Source organism: Drosophila subpulchrella, chromosome 2R (genome assembly GCF_014743375.2).
Source record: "Drosophila subpulchrella strain 33 F10 #4 breed RU33 chromosome 2R, RU_Dsub_v1.1 Primary Assembly, whole genome shotgun sequence".
Classification (NCBI taxonomy): Eukaryota; Metazoa; Arthropoda; class Insecta; order Diptera; family Drosophilidae; genus Drosophila; species Drosophila subpulchrella.
This window is the reverse complement of record NC_050611.1, coordinates 7,997,672-8,019,678: the sequence shown is the minus strand read 5'-3', so window position 1 is coordinate 8,019,678 and position 22,007 is coordinate 7,997,672. Positions and strand designations below refer to the sequence as shown.

Genomic DNA, 22,007 nt, shown 5'->3' with positions numbered 1-22,007 from the left:
CACACTTAAAATATATTTCGTTATTTTGTTGGCGCGAAATTTAAGTTGATGTGACTTCAATTCGATTTATTTCTCAAACTAATGTTTAATACTAAAGAGGATGATGGAAAACATAACTAAATATGTGTAACATTTTATTTCTTAACTGTCCGTCTGCGTCTCGCTCTGGCTTGGCTCTTTTTCCATTTTTTTTGTATATATTGTAACTAAAAAATATTTAGCAGTTCAGCTGAATGTCCATGGAAGGCCACCCCTGGTCTTCCCTCTGGATGCTTCAATCCACATTAAAGGGGGACTACGTCTGGCTTTCGTTCAGTATTGCCTTGATGTCGTCAGCGTCCAGCGTCTCGTACTTAAGAAGCGCCTCCGCCAGCGCCTTGTGCTCCTTGGTGTGTTTCCGCAGGATGGCCTTCGCCCGTTCGTAGCTGTCACTGAGGATGCGTTTGATCTCGGCGTCCACGGCTTCGATGGTGTTGGGACCGAGGGTGTCGCCAGTGCCCAAACCCTTTGACGCCTCAATGGTGCGAAGACCAACCTTATCCGACATACCCCAATCTCTGACCATATGTGTGGCAATAGAGGTGGCCTGCTTGAGATCGCTGCTGGCTCCCGACGTGATCTTGTCCGCTCCGAAGACGAGTTCTTCCGCAGCACGGCCGCCCATCATCGTGTCCATCATGGCCAGCAGCTGCTGCTTTGTGACATGGTAGCGCTCCTTTTCCGGTATGTACGCGGTGTGGCCAAGTGAGGGTCCGCGGGGCATGATTGTCACCTTGTGCAGCGGATGTGACTCCTTCGTGTAGAAGGCGACGATCGCGTGGCCGCCCTCGTGGTAAGCGGTGATGGTGTTGGCCTCCTCGTCCGGCAGACGAGCCTTTCGCTCGGGTCCCATAAGTACTTTGTCTCGTGCCGTTTCCAAATGCTTCATGCTCACTGTTTCGGCACCGTCGATGGCGGCCCTGCAGAATTTTGATATTATTAGTATAATTGCTTTCTAAAAACACTTATGAATGATCTCTCACCTTAACGCCGCCTGGTTGATCATGTTTTCCAGATCTGCTCCCGTAAATCCTGAGGTGCCACGCGCCAGCATGTCTAGATCGATTTCGTCGTGCAAAATCTTTGTCAGATACAGGGACAGGATTTCCTTGCGACCGGTAAAGTCGGGCGTGGACACCACGACCTCCACATCAAAGCGACCGGGTCTCAGCAGAGCCTGATCTAAATCGTCGCGACGGTTGGTGGCTCCTAAAACAATGACGCCGGCGTTTTGGTGGAAGCCATCCATTTCGGAAAGCAGCTGATTGATGGTCTGATTGGCATACGGATGAAGAACAGAGTTGGTTCGCTTGGCGCCAACCGAGTCGATCTCATCGATGAAGATCACACAAGGGGCTCGGGCTTTGGCTGCCTCTGCAAAGTAATTGCTTTGATGATTTGAGGAATCAGAACTATGTATTTCCACTTACTGAACAAGTCGCGGACACGTCTGGCACCCTGACCAACGAGCACTTCGTCGAACTCCGGTCCGGCAGCATGGAAGAAAGGAACTTTGGCCTCACCGGCGACGGCACGGGCCAGCAGAGTTTTGCCTGTGCCCGGGGGTCCAACCAGGAGCACTCCCTTTGGAAGTTTACCGCCCAGATTCGAGAACTTCTCGGGACTCTTAAGGAACTCGACGACCTCTTTCAGCTCCTGCTTGGCCTCGTCACAGCCCTTAACATCGTCAAAAGTGACGTTAATCTCCTCCGGATCCACCTCCACCTGGTTGCCCAGCTGTATGCTGCTGAAAGAAAAGGCAATCAGACTAGGAGTAGGGAAACTGACGTGGAGGCTCACCGAAAGACGGATCCATTGGAGGTGGTGAAAAAGCTCAGGAATATGCCCAGAAAAACGACGATAACGACGAGAGTCTGCAAAGTCTACGTGACAATTATTAGGAATTACTTAAACAACTGAAGAACACAAGGGTCTTCTTTGGTCTTCGAATTTCAGAGGGATTTCAGTCGCAGAATAAATTTGAAATCGTACCTTAAGATACTTCATAGTTTTCCCAGATTTTGGAGAATCTTCAGCGTTAGCGGCGGCCAAGTAGCCCTCGGCAAAGGCAATCTTCAAGTTCTCCTACAATTAAAAACATTAGTGTCTCTAAGAAAAGTATAGGAAGTGTTATCCTACGGCATTATTGTATCCATGGTCGTCGGTTTTCGCCAGCAATCGTCTCAACTTTTCAGCCTGGATAGATGTGTCTCCCTCTAGGCGCTGGGGGGAGTTGGCCAGGGCGTTCTTCAGCCGGGAGGTCATTGTGGGATTTCGCTTCTGCTCCGCCTCAATGGAGCGATCCGTTTTAAAGCCACGTATGTGTTTCCTAAATGCGAGAGCTGAACTTTAGCCATAGTTTGTAAATTAGTTGCGTACACTCACAGTTGTTGATGGGAGAAGAGCGGACGTAGAAGACCTGGCGTTTTGGTTGGAATCACCCTGCTGAAAGAGTGAATCCAGGATTAGCTGGAGCATTTAGGAAGTAAAGACGTCATTTGGACTCACACATTGGCGCCCGTCGGCGGGACACCTGCTGCTCCGGTTAACGAAACTTCGAACTGATAATTTTGCAGCTGGACACGACCGATCTGTGTGGCCGGCTCCTCCAGCGTGACGCGGACGTCGCGCATGGCGGGCAACATGCTGGTCACCTTGGCCAGCACCTCGTTGACCATCTGCCGGTCGAGGATGCCGTTCAGTCGTGCCGCCCTCTCCACCATGCCCTGTAAGCTGGCGCCCGAGCGGCTGAGCAGGTTCCTCAGGTCCAGCACGAGGTCATGACTCCGGCTGGACGCGGACGCGTACGTGGACTTGGACAAGCGCGTCGCACTCGCGCTCCCATGCAGCTTGGTCCGGTTCACGGAGTAGTAGTGCGGCTTTCTGCTAAAGTTGCCGAGGTACAGGTAGGGCTGTCATCGCATCCGAAGTCCCCGATTCGCCAAGCAGGTGAGTGGTGAGCAAAAAGTTGGAGGGCAGTCAGTCAGTTGGGCGGATCAATGGGTGGCCCTGGGGCGGTACTTACCACAGAGTGTGTGGTGGTGGAGAACATTGCCAAAAGTACAAATTTCAGTGAATTACAACAACAGGCTCGGGATCGCGGCCAGCAGACGAGACAGCTGTAACTTTACTTGACAGCGAAAATGTCATAATCTCGTCGCGTCGTGCGCGTTGCATCCCTGGTTCTGGTGGTGCGCGACTTTCCGCCACTTAGCACGCGTCCTCCGTGGGTCCTACGGCAAATTTTGAAAAGTTTTTTCCGAGTCTTTGATTTTTAGCTTGTTCGGAGTTTCAAATTTGGTGTGTAGCTTCAGAGTTGCCAGTGGCACATTCAATGGGGCCGATAGTTTAGTTATTGGTTGACTGGAATGGAATTATAGTGAACTAGATACCTAATGAATTTTGTAAGAGCAAGGGGACATCACTTAAACTGAATTTTTGGACAACTTTTTTAAAAAATGCAGGTTGAGTTTTACAAAAATATAAACATTTATTTCTCTTACAAAAATACTCCAGCTTACTTTGTTTAAAAAATAAGGCTATTACAATTTTTTTTTAATTGCAGGAAATATTTTTTGAATCAGAAGTATCGTTAGGATTGACCATCACTAAAAGCGAAGTTGTTACAGGGCTGTTTCGCCGGTGACCAGGGCTGGCAAATCGGCTGCGCCGGTAGGTTGGTCCGTTATACATTTCACAAATTCCCGATTAAATTGTATCATCATGGACTCCCCGCTTGGAGATGGCTCTCGGCAGCCTCCGCAGCACAACCCCCACCCACTGGTGAGTGCTGAATTGGATTGAAACTTCCTCTACAGCTTTGTTTACACCATTTTCAGGCCGACTATCAGTTTTCCGCGGAGGAGGTGAAGGCGTTACGTGAGTGCAACACAGAGTCATTCTTCCAGCGGAGTCTTCCCTTTGGCACTGGACTCGGTCTGTTGGCCTACTTTGGCGTCAAGAACGGCTATCTCCAGGGACATGGCAAGTACGGAGCAGTGCCCAAGGTCGTGATGGGCGTCATCCTGGGCTACTTCGTGGGCAAGTTCAGCTACCAGCAGAAGTGCGCCGAGAAGATCATGCGCCTGCCCAACTCCCACCTGGGCGAGCTGCTGCGTCAGCGAAGGCAGGGCGGCGGCGTCATCAGCTCCATCACACCCGACGAGAATCTGGGCAGGGCCTTCACCCTGGCCCCCTTCACGCCCAGCTCGGCGGACGTGTACAGCGATGAGGCGATCAAGCCTACAAGGAGTACTGCTCTCAACCTGGACACGGAGTCGCGTCCCACTATGGCTGGGCTGGACGACATCTACCGGCCCACTCTGGACTGTGAGTTTATAGGTTCCTTTGAATTCCATTAGACTAAGCATTTTTCTCCATTCCAACAGCTGCTTCAATGATGGACACGGAACTACCCTTGGAGCCGGCCAAGCCGGGTCAGTCGTACGAGGACTTGCGGCGAAGGAACCGGGAGGACTACTCGAAGCACCAGCAGAGTCCCTACTCGCGACCCTATGAGCCACCAGCTCCCGTTCAGCAGCGACCCGCGGAGCCATCAGCGCGAAACGAGCCTGCTGGCAGAAAAAATCAATACGGCGACTCCTGGACAGACTGAGTTTCCACACTAATCATTGTTATTTTGTTGGACATAAAACGTGTTTAAAGTTCTGTGGAAAGACGGAGTCTATTTACATTGGCTGGGGCTTCAATATGGAATTACTTTCTGGCCTGATCGTAGTTGACTTTGTACCACTTCACCGACGTTTCGATGGCCGTTTCAAAGTCTGTAAATGCGTAGTCCGGCAGCAGGGAGCGCAGCTTGGCATTGGACGCCGTCTTCTTGTACTGTCCATCCGCTTTGCTCGTATCACAGACCAGTTTTCCCTGGAATTAAACAAGTTATAGTGTTGGATATCCCACAAATCTCTTTTACCAACTCACCTTAAAGTTAAATGCCTTGGCAATGGCCTGAGCCACTTCGTAAATGGTCACCTCCTGGGCTTCGTCCACGCTCAGGATGATGGGCTCCACGCTGTCGTAGCTCCTAAGCACCCAGATCATCAGCTCGGCCAGATCTAGAGAGTACACAAACTGACGCAGGGGCTTTCCGCTTCCAAAGACCGTGAATACCTTCTCGCTTTCCGGCACCTCGGGAGTCTCCTTAATTAGCTGGTGCATCCGATTGATCATGCCCGGAATCACGTGGCTCACCTCGGGCTTGTAGTTGTCGTGGGGACCGAAAATATTGCAAGGAATCACGGAGCTGTAGAGCCGGCCATATTTATCGTGATAGGCGTGGTTCTGCACGTCTATCAGTCGCTTTGCGTAGGAGTAGCCGTAGTTAGAGGGGTGTGGCGGCCCGTTGTGCACCATGGTCTCATCGATGGGGTAGCTGGTTTTGTCCGGAAAAATGCAGGTGGACAGACAGGAGACTACCTTGGTGCAGCCCTGTTCGTGCGCCGTTTGCAGGACATTGTCGTTGATGAGCAGGTTGTTGCGCTGAAGGAGATTTGAATTAGGTTGGGTTCGGAATCAGGTTTGTGGCCTGCAGCTTACGAGGAAGTCCAGGTTGTTATTCATGTTGTGGAACAGACCTCCGACCATTGCGGCTAGGTGGATAACATGTGTGGGCTTCTCCTGGGCGAAGAGTGCCTGCGTGGCTGCCAGATTTCTGAGGAGACCTTTGTTTACGTTTCTGTTCTATCAAGGTGTCTCCCATTAACTCACGTCAAATCTGCGTCCTTGGAGCCGGCAAAGTACCATTGCTCATCCGCTGGAGCCTGCTCCTTGATCACCGCCTCCAGAGCTTTGCCTACAAGGCCAGTTCCACCTGTGACCAGCACTTTTTTCATTGTTTTTGTGCGATTCTACGGATAAATCAACTGGTTTTTTATTTTTATCTGGTGCTCAGTGTGACCAGTTCTTACAATTGCCGGTTGGTCAGTAATGCTGTTTGTTTTTTCTAGCTAAGTCTTAGCGGGATTCCTTAGTGTTTTAACTTTAAATTAAAAAACAATAACATTCAATAAAATTTAAAAATATGTATGTGCGTAAAATTTTGTTTTACTTAAAACAAAATAATTTTCATTTCATTTATTGACTTTTTTTATAACTACATTTTTTAGGTCTAGCTTTTTTAAATAGGTTTTGGCTACTTTTTGGTTGTAACACAATTCGGTTTTTAGTGTATTTCAATGCACCGCCTGAGAAGAAGAAGAGACGAGACGCGATTTTGTTTATGCGGTGTCGGAAATGCGAAAAACAATATAAATGGACATGGAAACGCAAGTTATAGACACCGTCAACGAGTTCTTGGTAATATGGAAACCATAACCGAGGAGTAAACCTCCTGCTGATCAACGTTTTCCCTTTTACAGAAGGTGGACTCCATTGACGAGGCGTTCGTGAGCGTCATGGTTTTCAAGCCCAATGGCGAACAGGAGCGAGCTTCCAGTTTCGCCAATGATTTGGGTAAGTGATCCGCTTTCCGGGACTGCAGCTTTAATAACCACCATCTGTTTTAGTCACCGCCTTTGGGAACGTGACGCAGGAGAACCGGGAGCAGGTACTTCGTGTCTATCTGCTGCGTGCAGCCGGCGCCTCAGGCTACCACATAAAGGTGCTGATGGCGGCACTGGTCAAACTGGTGGATGCACACGTCATCACCGCCAGGATGCTGTGCGACAAGGTCCTGATGTGCGAGAAACTGGACTTCGAGCACCGGACCTTCTGGATCGAGAGCTTCCGTCTGATTAAGCGCGTCATCGTCCATGTGGACTACAAGGGCGTGCGCGAGATCATGAAGGTGTGCCGCGACAAAGCGCAGTGGTTTCCCCTCAACGTCAACGTCACCTACATGCCGCAGCTGTTGGCCGTCGAGGATATCCTGCGCTTCATCTTCGACCGCAACAATTGCTTGCTGCCCGCCTATTTCATTGCCAACGAGATCATGCGTCCGTTTCCCTACCATTGGAAGCTCAACCGGCTGATGACCGACTTTGTTGAGGAGTTTCGCACTACGGCACAAATGGTCTCGATCATCGGGCATGCCAGTATGCTGCCCATCGTGGAGCACTTCGGTTATGCCGATCACATGATGAACTCCTGGCGGCTAGACCACAACACCCTGAAGTTTAACTTTAAGGGCAGCCTGCCCTACGAACCGGAGCTTCTTGAGGAGCAGAAGCCCCTGCTTCGGTACGTTTTGGAGCAGCCGTACTCGCGGGAGATGGTCTCGCAGATGCTGAACTTGCAGAAGCACCAGAAGCAGCGCTACAATGCCCTGGAGGAGCAGCTGGTCAACCTGATAGTCCAGGCCATGGAAATGACAGAAGCTAACGACGCCACTGCGGGCAGTGGCTTCAACTCCTCAGACGAACAGATCACGCCCTACGAGTGGGTGTGGCTGCATCTTTCCTCACAGCTTATCTACTTTGTGCTCTTCCAGTTTGTGAGCTTTATGCACATTGTGTTGGCACTGCACGAAAAGGTGGGTCCCTAGTTAGACCAACTAATCAATCTTTCCTTTTAACTTACCTTTAATCCTTTACAGCTTTCAAAGTTGGAGCTCCGCAAGGGTCGGGACCAGCTGATGTGGATCCTCTTGCAGTTCATCTCTGGAAGCATACAGAAGAACCCGGTAGGTACTCTGGTAATCTAAATGAATCATCTTTAATGACTTTTGTTTTTAGATCACCAACTTCCTGCCCGTGTTCAGGTTGTTTGACCTCCTCTACCCTGAGCTGGAGCCGCTTAAGCTGCCAGATACCAATAAGTCCTCGATGGTCCGCCATATGGCCCCCATTTGCGTGTGGATCCACCTAATGAAGAAGGCACGAGTGGAAAATATGAACATCACGCGACCTCTGCCCATTGCACTGAAAAACCATTACGAGTAAGTTATCATTTATTTTCTTAGCATTTGTTTAAACATTCACTATTTTATTCACAGCTTTCTGCAGCACCTGGTCACGCCCAACACCATGATGAATATGACACTGGGAAACGACTTCCGCATCATTCTCATCTGCAATGCTTATTCTACAAATCAGGAGTACTTTGGACGACCCATGGGCCTTCTGCTGGATGCTCTAAATGGCACTTCAAAGTCTCCAAATGGCGGCCAAATACCGGCCGTAACTTTTTCGGTCACGGTTTTGGACAGCCTGACTGTGCACAGTAAAATGTCGCTAATACACAGCTTTGTTACTCAGATGCTGAAGCAGGCTCAAACCAAAGGGCAAGTTCCTGCAGCGGCGTTACTAGAAACCTATGCCAGACTTTTGGTCTATACAGAAATCGAGTCATTGGGCATCAAGGGATTCTTAAGTGAGTCTAGCTAGTAATCCTAATCAAACCTTGCACCTATTATTCAATGTATTTTCGTAAAGGCCAACTGATGCCCACTGTCTTTAAAAACCATGCGTGGGCCATGCTGCACACCCTGATGGAGATGTTTTCGTACCGTCTGCACCATGTGCCTACGCATTACCGAGTCCAATTGCTATCGCTACTCCACTCACTGTCCTCGGTGCCACAAACAAACAAGATGCAACTGAATCTTTGGTAGGCCATAAACAAGTTAAGACATTATATAGATACTGATATGCTTTCTCTTTTCAGCTTTGAATCCACTGCTCTGCGCCTGATCACCAGCATTGGATCAGCTGAGTTTCAGCCACAGTTTTCGCGATACTTTAACGACAAATCTCCTGGAGCGGTGGCATCTAATGAGAGCGAGGAGCTAAACCGGGTCCTCATCCTTACACTAGCGCGTTCCATGCATGTGCACGGCGGCGGGGATGAGATGCAGGGGTGGTGCAAGGACTTCCTGTCAAACATTATGCAGCACACGCCGCACTCGTGGCCTATGCAATCCCTGGCCTGCTTTCCGTCCGCCTTAAATGAATATTTCACTCAGAACAACCAACCGCCAGAGAATAAGCAGCAGCTTAAGAAGGCCGTGGAAGAGGAGTACCGCACATGGACGTCGATGACGAACGAGAACGACATCATTGCACACTTCCTACGACCAACTACAAACCCCCTGTTCCTTTGCCTTCTGTTCAAGATCATTTGGGAGACGGAGAACATAAGCCCAGTGGCTTACAAGTGCGTAACATTAACTTTTGATAACTTGATCGGTTTTTCTCATAGTATTGTTTCCTTTCAGAATCCTAGAGGGCATCAGCGCTAGAGCCTTGTCTACTCACCTGCGCAAATTTTGCGACTATCTGGTGGCCGAGGTGGCTAGCTCCTCGGATGGCCGTGACTTTATTCACAAGTGCGTGGATACGATCAATAACATGATCTGGAAGTTCAATGTTGTGACCATCGATCGGGTTGTGCTTTGTCTGGCCTTGCGAACCCACGAGGGAAACGAGGCTCAAGTCTGCTTCCTTATAATACAATTACTGCTGCTCAAGGCAAGTGAGTTAAGAAACCGCGTTCAAGAGTTCTGCAAGGACAACAATCCTGACCATTGGAAGCAGAGCAACTGGTAAGTGTTACATTTTATTAAGAGACCACTCTTATAGCAATGTTCTTTCCTAGGCAGGATAAGCACTTGTCGTTCCACCAAAAATATCCGGAGAAGTTCGCCTTGGACGAGTCCGCCTCGCAGATTCCGCTGCCCGTGTACTTCAGCAATGTCTGTCTGCGGTTCCTACCCGTTTTGGATGTGGTGGTCCACAGATTTATTGAGCTTACCATCACGAATGTTCACCAAATTCTTGGATTCATTTTGGATCATCTGAGCATACTCTATAAGTTTCACGGTGCGTAAATAAGCTTCTCTTAAGATCTTCAGAACTTACGTTTTTGAATTGCAGATCGTCCTATAACTTATCTCTACAACACTCTTCATTATTATGAACGAATCTTGCGAGATCGGCCCGGGCTTAAGAAAAAACTGGTAAGAGATGTTCAAAATACAATTCGCCTTTTTTTAATGTATTGTACTTTTTTAGGTGGGCGCTATTACCAGCGCCTTTAGTGAGATTCGGCCGCCCAACTGGAGTGTTAGTGAGCCGTATAAGGTGTTTCTGCAAAACCCAGAATCGCTGTGGACCCCCGAATTGAGTTACTACATGAGTCTAATCAGGCGCTTGGCAGACAGTGAGTTGGATTGAAGAGTTTTTGTGTGGTAATACTCACTTGTTCATTCTGTTGCAGCTATCAGTGGCAAGAATGTCTTCTATTCCACCGACTGGCGTTTTAATGAGTTCCCAAACGCCCCCACCCATGCGCTCTACGTAACCTGCGTGGAGCTTCTGGGTCTACCTGTTGCACCTTCCTTGGTGGCCAACAGTCTCATCGATGTGATAGTCAGCGGATATGCTATCATTCCGCAGAAGGATATCCACAGCTATATCAATGCCGTGGGCATAGTTCTGGCCGCCTTACCAGAACCTTACTGGAGTGGCATATACGATCGCTTGCAGGATATGCTCAACACACCCAATATGCTTAACTGGACCTACAGATTCAATGCCTTCGAGTTGTTCAACTTTAAGACAGTGCGCGAGGCGATGCTGGAGAAGACCTACGCCGTGGTGTTGGCAGTAGCTCACTCGGTGTTTCATCACATGGGCGCTTTCAAGCTGGCGGCAATGACCAGGTACCTCAAGGAGAAATTGAAGCCCTGCGTGCGCACCGAGCAGCAATTGCTCTACCTGTGCCATGTGTTTGGACCCTTCCTGCAGCGAATTGAGTTGGAGAAACCGAACGCAGTGGCCGGTATCGCCGTGTTGCTCTATGAGATTCTGGAGATTGTTGACAAGCAGCACGGACCAAAGCCTTTGCTGTACATGGACCAGATATGCGATTTTCTGTAAGCTTTTCAAACAATAATTAAAAATATTCAACAGAGAATAATAATATGATTTATAGCTACCACATTAAATATATACATGTGGGTAACATCATCAAAAACGAATCGGAGGCCATCATTAAGCGGCTACGACCTTTGCTACAAATGCGCCTTAGATTCATTACCCATCTCAACTTGGAGGATATTCATTCGGAGAAGATGTAAGAATGATATGAAAAAAAGTTTTCATCGGCTTAATTAACTTCATATTATTTCAGCACCGACAATGCCAACAACAATGCAATAACAAGTCAAACGCAATCCCCCCTGCAACCCCAACATCAACAGCCGTCTCAGCAACAACATCAGCTACAGCAACAACAGCAGCAACAGCAGCAGCAGCAACAACAACAACAACAACAGCAGCAACAGCAGCAAATGCAACTACAGCAGCAACAGGTAAACGCGGTGCAAACAACCAGCGTTCCACTGGGCAGCGGTGGCAGCCTGCAACAACAGCAGCAACTCAACCAGCAGCAGCAACAAATGTACATGCAACACATGCAGCAGCAGCAGCAACATCAGCACATGCAAAACATGCGACACAATTAGACTAACGCAGACTTGGGTGCAAGCAGACATATGTAAAACATAAGCTTAATCTAAATGTAGTATTATTTTATCTTGTACCGGCGTTTGCATTTATCATCGAGTAATCGTGTAAGTTCCATTTCCATGTGTAAACCGTTCTCAGATATGTTTAGCGTGAAACTAAGAAACATTTTAAAATACTACCTATTTGTGTTATTCGTTATAAGGGAGTCCACTTCCTCCTGGCCCCATCTTCAAGCGAAAGCTTAGATTAATGAGTCACTTGTGGAGTCTGTGATTCTCTGGCTGGGAACTCGTCTAAACTTAAAGCTCGTCGCTGCTCAGCTGTGGTAGCAGATCTGGTCAACCTCGAGAGGCATTCTCAGTTGTGCACACAAAGGCTTGTAATGCATTCGTTCTCCGGAACTCAGTGGCTATTCTTGATTGTTTCAGTCAGCGCGGTGACTGAATACTGTGACAATGGCACCGGAGAATGCAAGGAGCTGACTCCTTCCGACTGTCCAGTAATATTCTACAACCAGCACCTGATTGGATCGGAAGTCAAGTACTGCGACGAGTTTAACGATATTGTGTGCTGTCCCATACCCTTGGATCATCAGAATCGAAAACCTGTTGAACAGACAAGGCCATATGAGAAGCGTAAGGGGTTACTGCCATGATTCCCTTCCATTATTAACTTTTTATTCTGGAATTATTTAGAGTGCAAGCAGTACAACGAGGCCAGAGCCGCATGTAAGTCCACGCCCTTCATTGTGGGCGGCACAAAGGCGTCTGGTCGGGAATTCCCCTTCATGGCCCTGATCGGCACCCATCGTTTTAACAAGACCGACATCAGTTGGGACTGTGGTGGGGGTTTGGTGCATCCCAGGTTCATACTGACAGCGGCCCATTGCCTGGAGACGGACGAGTGAGTATTCCTGGGTTATTCTTAATAGGGTTCCCTAAAAATTAATTATAAATGATTTTATTTTCAAAACTAGAACAAAGGCCGAAAGATTGGACCCAAACTTCGATTCTCCAAAGTTTGTAGTCCGTCTGGGGGAGTTGGATTACAACAGTACTACAGATGATGCCCAAATTCAGGACTTTCGGGTGGTCAACTATGTGGTCCACCCGGGCTATGATACTGAGGACGAAGAGCAAGGCTATAAAAACGACATTGCTCTGGTGGAACTTGATCGGGATGCTATGTTTAATGACCATGTGGCGGCAGTATGTCTGCCTCCTAGCAGCGGAAACGAGAATGAACAGGTGACAGCCGCCGGCTGGGGATTCACCGCGGAGGGGGTGAAGTCCTCTTACCTTCTGAAGGTCAGTCTGCAACGCTTCACCGACGAGGAGTGCCAGAAGCGCTTGCGTTTCAGCATCGACACACGCACCCAGTTCTGCGCAGGTTCGATGACCACCGAGGCGGACACCTGCAACGGCGACTCCGGCAGTCCCATCTTCGTGCAGCATCCGCTCTATCCGTGCTTAAAGCAGGTGATCGGCATCGTCTCTTATGGATTGGTCTGTGGCTCCCGAGGTCTGCCCAGTGTCTACACCAAAGTTCACCTCTTCACGGATTGGATCGAGAGCATTGTGTGGGGCCATTGATTGTCACAAATCCTTCTAAAAAGCCAACAACCATATAAGCAAATAAAAATCTGTAATTTAATAATAATTTAAATGGAATTAGTGGTGATTTCTCCTGTTTAAACTAAGGAGGTTTAACACTACATGCTTAGGAACTAATTTCTAGCAGCACAAGTTATTATATTTGTGGAACTATGTTCTTCAGTTTGTAATTTTAAATATATAATAAAACAAACTTAAGTCCCGAGAGAGAGAATAACATTATAATTATAATTAGTATTTTATCTTGATGATAATTAACATAATTATTTGTTAAACTGAACTTGTTTTAGTAAAACCAGCATGGGCATTTTAAAAACTATTAAGCCATGGCCGCGTTTAGATGGACAGCAGTGTTTTTACTAATAATATCACTTACAGTGGTAAATAGTCCTTTGGGGTGCCGTCAAAAAGCCCGTTTAAACTAATGATTTTTTAGGTATGTTGCAAGTTTGAGTTTACCAATATAAACTGTACTTCCTTGGACCCAGAATTTATGGATGTAGCAGAATGTTTCTTGAAGTCTGCAAATCGCACCTATAAATACATGACACTGAAGACAAAGTTCTATAAATTGCCAATCAATAATATAATGGTATAAAATTATTTACACTTAATTTTTATAACATTGTTCTAAATTGTTACTTCTATTTTCGTTTAAGATAAGAGTGAAAGTGCTCAAGAGACTGAATGGATACAAACCCTTTCTTTATGACTTTACTTTGAACGGCTGTAAATACCTTAAGGGAAAACAGAATCAGTTGATAAAATTTTTCTACGATATGTTTGCTCCATATTCAAATGTTAACCACTCTTGCCCTTACAATGTAAGCTTCATAGCCCCTTTATGATCAATCAAATTTAAATACTCTTTGATACATATTACAGCATGATGTTTATGTCGAAAAGTTGCCAATTAGCTATCTGGATCATAGAGTGACTGTTGTTCTTCCAGTGCCCGAAGGATATTACTGCATTCACAGCATTTTTTCTACCGAAAAAAGAGCGATCTTTGATCTAAAAGTTTATTTTCAGATATCTTAATAAGGGACCTAAAATGAGTTATTTTATTTATTCTATTTGAAAAATCGTAGACCTATGAATCATACCTTATACCGAAAACAAGTTAATGTGGCACATTTGTTCGCGCTATGACGTTCAACTTTTTTAAAATTGTAAAAATATTGGGGAAATGATGAACATTTATAAAACAATAAAAAATCATATATATCATAGCACCTGGGTTAACAAAACTGCTTTATAAATGAAAAACTTAGGAATTTGCAACTTAAATCTAAAATCTGTAGCTCTTACATTTTTAAAGATCACCGCGTCTGTCGCGGACAGACAGATTTAGCTAGATCGACTGGGTTAGTAATATTGATCATTTATATATGGACTTTATAGAGTCTAATACGCATACTTTAACCTGCTACGTCTTTTTCAGCGAGTACAATATATGCTTTACTTACGAGTAACGGGTATAAATATCAAAATATATTATTTAATTCTTTTAGACACCTTCAATGCGATATCAAGCTCTTCCAGCCAGTGCAGGTGGATCCCACTTCTGCTGCTTTTACTAGATCCCCAAATCCAGTAATATCCCAGTGAAGTCAGTGAAAAACTTAAATCCAGGCTGTCGTTAAAAGTCGCTCGCCGCTTTGTGGTCATAGTGATTGGTGGTCTTAGTAGTAGAAATTAAAACATTTTGGTAATTGTTGCTTTTATTTTTATAGTCAACATAGTTTTGTTGGTAAACAAATAAATATTTAAAATCTATACGACTAAAATTGTGCTTTCCCGCGTTAACCAGAAGTTATAGAGAAATTCAAAGAACTTATTGTCCCTTTAGCGATGTTTTCTTTTAAATAGTTCCGATATGTTTCTGGTACTTGGAATATCATTGTGGGAGTATCATAAATAATGCTTAAGGTTACCGACCCTTTGAGGCATGGAATACATAGAGAAATACAAATAGATGTGCGGAGCTAGCTCTCAGACAAAAGGAGATGATAGATAAACAGGTTCTGGTGACAACTTAGCATAACCAATGGACTAACGCTTACGCTTGTGAGTTGGGTATTAGGTGATTCCGATCAGCAACGATCAGTTAAGTACTTTGAAGTCTGACTAAGACGGTGTCTGTGGGGCACATATGCGTACAGGTAGTTGCGATTGGAAACAGCGAGTTTTGGAGTATCAAAAAGTTGACCACTAATAATTGCTTATGTGCTGAAGTATTTCCCATTTAACACCTAGACTTACACATATACAGTGACTTTCACACATACGATTAACAACTTACAAACCGATAAAAGCATTTTGCTCGAGTTTACAATTTCCGATAGGTGAATTCCTTTGGCGAAATGCATTTGGTTCTTCCTAATTATTACTATATAGACTTTGAGTACACAAATGTTAACGTTGTCATCAAAATAAACAATACGGACGTCTTTACACTTTTGATATTGTTGTCAATGGTATATCACTAGTTAAACTTAATTAAACTCTTGTTTAAACATATGTCTTTTTCCATTTTCCCTGCTTTCCCCCACTGTCGTTGCTGTCCCATAGCTATATCTAGATTTTGTATTTTGGTGTTGGTGGGTGAGCTCTTAAGTAAGCATTTTCCATTTGCAACTAGCTACTGGCTGCTTTTTGGTTTCGATAGATAGCCTTTCGTTCATAGCACGCAATGACAGCTCAGTTCGTTTGCCGGTCTCCTCATATATCCCCCGTTTCCATGGCGGCGTTAATGTCGGCCACGATCTTTCCCATCACCTCGCGATAGGGGGAGTCGGATCGGAAAGCCGTTTCCAGCAGCGTCTCCTCGCCAAAGAAATCGAACACCTCGTCGATGCGGCCCAGCGACTTCTCTGTGAGATGCGGCTGTACAATCGACTTCAGTGCCATTTGCGACTCGGCTATGGATTTCTGCAGGTAGGCCAGGTCGAACGTGAAGTCCACTTCGTAGAACGATATGATGGAGAGCTGGGTGTTCTGCAGGGAAATAAAGTGGGGTTAATACAGTTTCTGTTATCTGTGTTTATTGAATCTAACTAAATTAGATAATATATAAAGAAAATTTGATTGCTCCTAAAAGAATTGGCTTTTAACTTAAAAATTCGAACAAGCCGATAAAAGTATATTTCTTTAATGAAAATCTTTAAAATTATAAAAAATCGATTCGCGAAGTTTAAAATAAGGGGTCTGACATACAGTTTCCAGTTCTAGGAATGAAAAATTAGAATTGCTGGTTAACGCAATATTAAATTATTCATACATTTTTAATTTAATAATCAGAATATTTCGATGAAATATACTTCTTTATATGTATATGCGCAATGTGCGTTGCACATATAACAAGTTTTTTCCTTTTAACAAGTTTTTTTTTTAGTATCTAAAAGAAGACTTACCTGAAACTTTCTCTTAAAGTTCTCCGCCTTTTCCAGCTCCTCCTCGCTGAACTGATTGTTCCGGTGGAGTACCCCGATCTTGATCACAATCTTGATGATGTTCTTGATCAGCTTCTCCGCCTTGGCCTTGTTCCCGGTGTGCATCTTGCAGAGCCTGTACAGGTTGTCCAGCAGCGAGGCCGTTGTCCCATCGATAAAGGTCTTCGCGATGTTTTTGGTGGCCATGCGTGAGAGGATTTTCTTCTGCGCCCGCAGCCCGATATCGTGCGACTTGAAGACATTGTCAGCCATGACTAAAGCGGAAGGGAGGGGTGCGATTCGGATTCAGACATTATTATCGCTGCATATTCATTGACTAAAGCATTGTGGTGGAGCAATTCAAGCAAATCAAGCAACTTGAGCCGCCCAAACAAAACGGGAAAACAACTGAAAACCGTGTACTGGCAACTGAAGAGAAAAGCAGCTCTACACTTTTCAGCGTTTTACCTTCCAAGTTCCAGTAGTCGACGCTCCAGAGTAGCAGACATTGCCGAAGCCCGGCCACCGACATCGTTGCTATATATCACACATATATTACACCGATTCCAGTTGCAAGCATTGATAAGGGAATTACAGGTATAGATAGAGAAACATGAATGATTGTGAAACGTTCATCGACGGCGTATCTTTAGATAAAGAATTCCGGCTCCTTTCTTTGCCTCGGGGTCTTTGTGTTTCATTGTGTTTTAAGTGGAGTGAGCAATAAAACAGTCCGTATGGCCTACCTTTAACTAGGATGAGTCATTCAGTAATACAATTAATTTGACCTACACTTCTTAGAATATTGAAACTGGTCATTTTTATGGTCTATAATTTTCGTTCAGCTACTTTAAAAATATATCTTACCGATTTAAATAAAATCAGCTTATAACACTTTTAATTTTTTTCTATAAAAACGTTTATAGCGTTTCCTTAATGTCAACAATTTGTGTATTTATCAGTCTAAAAACAAAACAAACATTGGAGTACAGAGAATTCTATCTTTAGAACTTTGACTGTAAGGCACTAGAACTCGTTATCGTGCGTTCGTCACAAGGGCCTTTCATTATAAAAATAAAACATTCTTGAGAAGACGAATTGAGGCTATCATAACTGGCTGTTGTTAATACAAAATAAAGCCGAAGTCAGTACGATATAAAGAGGTTCGACCGTATTAATAATGGATGGCAAACTGTTCTTCTCTAACCGTATTTATAAGGTCGTTCTAACGGCGTCGAAGCGCGTGTCGTACGTGTTGGAGCCTTAAATGGAAATGCGGCAGCTTTTCCAACTGTCCAAACAAGGAGTCTAGACCAGGGCTAGCAAACCATGAGGAGTAGGAATCACCTGGCGGGTCGGCAGAGTTCAAGCTACCAGATATATGTATATGCGTTATAGCCAGAGCTATGTAGATCCCACCCAGGTCGTAACTAAGCTTAATCTAGAGCAGGGCTTCCCTGGCTGCTAATTTAACTAAGTGAATTCCTATTCCAGTTAGATAACGTCTAGCATATAAGCGTGTCATGACACGTACCGCTCCAAATGGTTAAGGTCACGCAAAGTGCAATAAAACGGCCGGTCCGAAAGGAGGCCTATCCTTTAAAGAGGAGGAGTGGCAGTGGGAGTGGGTGGGTCTCCTCCAAGGACAGCGGTGGAATGCGGAAGTGCGCTACAGCCAAAACAATTGGGCTCTTGAGTTTGTTTGACTACTTGTGGGCTAACTTCAATCGACACCCACGGCCCACCAAAGTTTTCGGGTTCCTGCATTTGCGTGTTCTGTTTTCCCCAGGGGGGTCTTTGCCTTCTGGGTGTTATTGATTGCAACAGGCACATCGTACCCTCCCCCGTCAAAAACAAGAATAGAAATCCAACTTTGGCGCCCTGCCCGCTCACCTGTGTTTTTGTTGCTGCAGTCCTTGAATTGTATCCTTGGGTCCTTCCCTCGCTTCTGCGTCTGTGTGCGTGTGTATCCAGCGATCTTTCTGGGATTCCAACTCCTAGCGCAAGCAACTAAAAAGGGGCGGCTGCATTTAAATGCGCAAATTGTTAATGATTTGATAGGGAATTTATGCGCAACTTCTATGAAACATAAAACGAACAGCAACAAAAACAAAATATAGCTGAGTCAGTGTGACCAGTAGTAGTTTAGTCGCCCAATCCCAAACTGAGAATTGGAAACGGATATTAGCTGTAAGTATTTTTTAAAGGGTTATTTCATTTAAAAAATTACGAATACGAAGGAATTTTTGTACACAGCGACACACTTCTAAACTAAATAACCTAGGTACTCCGTAAAGTAAATAATCTGGTGATACTTAATTGTTACATAGTTAGCGTGATTTTTAAAAAAGAACAACTTAACTCTGGTTTGCAGCAACAGCCTCGAGGTGGTTGAAACGATGTAATTTGTGAAAGTTCAATTTAAATGGGCAGCGGGTAACAGCTGACCAAAACTCGACAATTCAACAGTTTCGGGAATACCCTAAATACAAAAATACAATTCTTAAGTTTTTGGCGGTTCGATAATATATTTTCGCTCCAAAAGGCATATTCTGCTCATACGAACACGGTCACACTACCAAAAGGTCCAGCTGCGTCGTTGAAAAATATTTTCGATGCATCGTAGGTTGTTTTATTTCAAAGGAAATAGCAATTAATACAGTTCAAAACGCGGAATTTAAGGAGCAGTCGCCGAGCGGATTGCAGGATGAACATATACAACAAGTTGCGGGCCAGGGAGCACGGATACGGTGAGTTTTTCGCTTGGCGGGAGAATCTCACTTTTGGCGCTCGAATTTCCTGTGAGCAAAGGTGTTGATTTCAAAAAGGGTTCAAAGGGTTTACCAGTCTAAACTGCCACTATCTCAAAGGTATATGCACCTGATCGTTGAGGATCGACTATGATAGTTGAGAAACCCCATAAGATGTTTCGCTGGAAACTGCTGATCTTGCAGAAAATCCGTGAAAAACTATGGCAAAGCCACGGCACTAATTTCACGTTTTCCCCTCTCGTTTTCAGCCAATGAAAGGACATACGACTTCGCCCTGCGTCGCCTTTCAGTGGCCAAGGAGGACAGCTGGCGCGGCATTGCGCCGGCCAACTACTGCCCGGACTTCAATCCGGAGCCGCCGATCTTCTCCGCCAAGTTCGCCAACTGCGATGGCTACCGGCACATCCTGGCGATTGCCAACGAGGACGGCAAGATCACGCTGCAGGACACCACGCAGCGGAACCACCAACCGGAGGAGCAGTCCCTGGTGGGTCCCCAGTGCCACTACAACGCCGTTTTCGACCTGGAGTGGGCCCCCGGCCAGATGCGTTTCGTCTCCGCCTCGGGGGATCACACGGCCAGACTGTGGGAGGTGGCTGGCTCCGGCATCCGTGGCCTGAACTCCTATGTGGGTCACACAAGATCCGTTAAATCGGCGGCCTTTAAGCGGACTGATCCCGCAGTCTTTGCCACCGGCGGTCGTGATGGGGCTATTCTCATCTGGGATATCAGGGCAAACCTCAACATGGACCTCACGTCGCGTGTGGACAATTGCATCTACAGCGGCCACACGGGTGGGCCGGGCACTCCAGTGTCCCAGCGAAAGCAGCGCACACGCACTCCCAAAATGGCTGGGGGAACCACCTCGAGCAGCATCACGGGCTTGGCCTTCCAAGATAACGACACGCTTATCTCCTGCGGTGCCGGCGATGGAGTCATTAAGGTGTGGGACCTGCGGCGGAACTATACGGCCTACAAAAAGGAGCCACTGCCCAGGCACAAGTTGCCGTATGCCGGCCATTCCACCTTCCGGGGATTCACCAACCTCATTGTGGACGCTTCGGGCACGAGACTATATGCCAACTGTATGGACAATACCATTTATTGCTATAACCTGGCTTCCTACTCACCCCGCCCGCTGGCCTGCTACAAGGGTCTGCTCAACTCCACGTTCTACATAAAATCGTGCCTCAGCCCGGACGGCAAGTATCTGCTGAGCGGGAGCAGTGACGAGCGGGCTTACATCTGGAACCTGGATCATGCTGAGGAGCCACTGGTGGCCCTAGCGGGGCACACGGTGGAAGTGACCTGTGTGGCCTGGGGCTCCAGTCACGATTGCCCCATTGTCACTTGCAGCGATGATGCACGTCACAAGATCTGGCGGATTGGACCGGATCTGGATGGCCTCAGTGAGGCAGAACGTTCCGAAAATTATCGAGGAACTGCCTCCTACGTCAGGGAATTTGGCAGAAAGTCTACTGGACCATCTAGTGGAAACCACAAGTACAATCTTCGAGATCTGGAGTCCACGCCGCGCTCGCTGAAGCGCCTCATGGACCAAAATGAACGTACCCCTGGCTCTGTAGAAAAGACCACGACCAAACGCTCATTTCTGGAAATGCTGGGTGTAGCTGGACCGGATACGGAAGGCACAGATCAGCCCCAGAAGCGAGCCAAACCGTTGGAGTCTCGTGGCAGGCGGCTTTTTGGCCCTTCTAGTCAGGAAACGACTTGCCGGCACATACAACTGCAACCCATAAACGAAGAAGACGCCTCCCCAAGTAAACGGCAAAAGGAGAACTCTGCGGCGGAAGATGTGTCTCCACTGCACAAGCTCCTCAGCACGCCAGGTCATTCACCTTTGAGTGAAAATGTGAACCACATGTACACCTCCCCGCCAACGACTTCAGCGGCAGCAGCAGCAGCCGCGGCAACATCCGAGGCAGCCAACCCACCGCCAATCTCTGCCATAATCTACTCTCCTACCTCCAACCTGCCCAATTACGTGCTGGATGGTGAGGCACCCCACCTGGGCATTATGTCGCCCAAGCGTAAAGCCAAGGAGAAGGTTGACTGGCTGACGAATATCCGGAAACAGAAGCTGATGAGTGGCAGGGCACATGTGACGCTAAGTGATAAGATCAGCGAGGAGCAGCAGGCGGATGTTCTGGCATCTCCTCGTCTCCAGAGTCTGCGGCAATCCGAGTGCAGTCCCAGATTGCAGGCCACGCCCCGCAGGCGCATCTCCCACACGGATGGAGGCGGTGGTACACCGGCTGGCAACTCCACCCATTCCCACACACAACATCAACCAAGAACCCCAACCTCTAGTAGGAGAAATAGCGAGACGACGCTCCTGCGATTCTTTAGCATCCAGAGGAGCAGCAGTGTGCCGGCGGAAGAATCTGCGACAGCGACGGCGGCTCCATCTTCCCCCAATCCTCCGGCAGTGAGTGCTCCCGGTGCCACGCCCCTCAGCCTGCTAACGCCCACCACGGCGGTGGGCAGCGATTGACGCGGAGCTTCGAGCTTTTTCTTACATTCAATGGGAAGGTCACAGCACCAATATTGCTCTTGTAGTTTTAAGCGGACATTGCTTAAGTTATTTTATGTAGATAGTAGGTTGCATTTATCGCGGGCCGAGTTGGTAACCAACTCCCCGCCGTTTGTTCAGCGCCCATACAAAAGACTAACGTATCCAAATAAAATTAAATCAATTTTAAA

At 46.7% G+C, this 22,007-nt stretch overlaps 7 protein-coding genes across 11 annotated transcripts; 4 read left to right on the top strand and 3 right to left on the bottom strand.

The window, feature by feature from the left end:
• Nucleotides 1-117: 117 nt before the first annotated feature.
• Nucleotides 118-3,480, bottom strand: LOC119550186 (ATP-dependent zinc metalloprotease YME1L). 4 transcript variants are annotated; one of them, XM_037858725.1, is made up of 9 exons: nt 3,065-3,480; nt 2,548-2,951; nt 2,425-2,484; nt 2,179-2,368; nt 2,032-2,124; nt 1,840-1,922; nt 1,470-1,786; nt 1,023-1,413; nt 118-959 (listed from the first exon to the last, which is right to left on the bottom strand). In XM_037858725.1, the coding sequence occupies exons 1-9, from the start codon at nt 3,089-3,091 to the stop codon at nt 296-298; spliced, it is 2,229 nt and encodes a 742-aa protein (XP_037714653.1). In that variant the 5' UTR covers nt 3,092-3,480; the 3' UTR covers nt 118-295. The 4 variants fall into 4 exon arrangements, with proteins under 4 accessions (XP_037714653.1, XP_037714654.1, XP_037714655.1 ...); XM_037858726.1 differs by having other exon boundaries at nt 1,470-1,783; nt 3,065-3,478; XM_037858727.1 differs by having other exon boundaries at nt 1,840-1,913; nt 3,065-3,478.
• Nucleotides 3,481-3,663: 183 nt separating this feature from the next.
• LOC119550189 (OCIA domain-containing protein 1) lies at nt 3,664-4,715 on the top strand. Its single transcript, XM_037858730.1, has 3 exons — nt 3,664-3,822; nt 3,879-4,368; nt 4,428-4,715. Exons 1-3 carry the CDS (start codon nt 3,763-3,765, stop codon nt 4,652-4,654), a joined length of 777 nt encoding a protein of 258 aa, XP_037714658.1. The 5' UTR covers nt 3,664-3,762; the 3' UTR covers nt 4,655-4,715.
• On the bottom strand, nt 4,640-5,965 carry LOC119550187 (probable GDP-L-fucose synthase). Its single transcript, XM_037858729.1, has 4 exons — nt 5,767-5,965; nt 5,596-5,710; nt 4,981-5,538; nt 4,640-4,923 (listed from the first exon to the last, which is right to left on the bottom strand). The coding sequence occupies exons 1-4, from the start codon at nt 5,889-5,891 to the stop codon at nt 4,756-4,758; spliced, it is 966 nt and encodes a 321-aa protein (XP_037714657.1). The 5' UTR covers nt 5,892-5,965; the 3' UTR covers nt 4,640-4,755.
• Nucleotides 5,966-6,309: 344 nt separating this feature from the next.
• LOC119551253 (mediator of RNA polymerase II transcription subunit 23) lies at nt 6,310-11,632 on the top strand. Its single transcript, XM_037860500.1, has 15 exons — nt 6,310-6,354; nt 6,417-6,510; nt 6,564-7,528; nt 7,592-7,678; nt 7,731-7,933; nt 7,991-8,367; nt 8,430-8,604; nt 8,662-9,150; nt 9,212-9,538; nt 9,592-9,815; nt 9,870-9,952; nt 10,008-10,155; nt 10,213-10,870; nt 10,930-11,070; nt 11,128-11,632. The coding sequence occupies exons 1-15, from the start codon at nt 6,310-6,312 to the stop codon at nt 11,459-11,461; spliced, it is 4,350 nt and encodes a 1,449-aa protein (XP_037716428.1). The 3' UTR covers nt 11,462-11,632.
• Nucleotides 11,633-11,839: 207 nt separating this feature from the next.
• On the top strand, nt 11,840-13,285 carry LOC119549937 (serine protease snake). Its single transcript, XM_037858315.1, has 3 exons — nt 11,840-12,100; nt 12,161-12,368; nt 12,442-13,285. Exons 1-3 carry the CDS (start codon nt 11,848-11,850, stop codon nt 13,055-13,057), a joined length of 1,077 nt encoding a protein of 358 aa, XP_037714243.1. The 5' UTR covers nt 11,840-11,847; the 3' UTR covers nt 13,058-13,285.
• A 2,403-nt stretch (nt 13,286-15,688) lies between these two features.
• On the bottom strand, nt 15,689-18,648 carry LOC119551381 (tumor necrosis factor alpha-induced protein 8-like protein). Of its 2 annotated transcripts, XM_037860703.1 has the most exons (4): nt 18,406-18,648; nt 16,981-17,049; nt 16,495-16,787; nt 15,689-16,078 (listed from the first exon to the last, which is right to left on the bottom strand). In XM_037860703.1, the coding sequence occupies exons 2-4, from the start codon at nt 17,042-17,044 to the stop codon at nt 15,803-15,805; spliced, it is 633 nt and encodes a 210-aa protein (XP_037716631.1). In that variant the 5' UTR covers nt 17,045-17,049; nt 18,406-18,648; the 3' UTR covers nt 15,689-15,802. The 2 variants fall into 2 exon arrangements, with proteins under 2 accessions (XP_037716631.1, XP_037716632.1); XM_037860704.1 differs by lacking the exon at nt 16,981-17,049 and having other exon boundaries at nt 18,406-18,645.
• A 431-nt stretch (nt 18,649-19,079) lies between these two features.
• On the top strand, nt 19,080-22,007 carry LOC119549309 (protein lethal(2)denticleless). Its single transcript, XM_037857269.1, has 2 exons — nt 19,080-19,262; nt 19,532-22,007. Exons 1-2 carry the CDS (start codon nt 19,220-19,222, stop codon nt 21,796-21,798), a joined length of 2,310 nt encoding a protein of 769 aa, XP_037713197.1. The 5' UTR covers nt 19,080-19,219; the 3' UTR covers nt 21,799-22,007.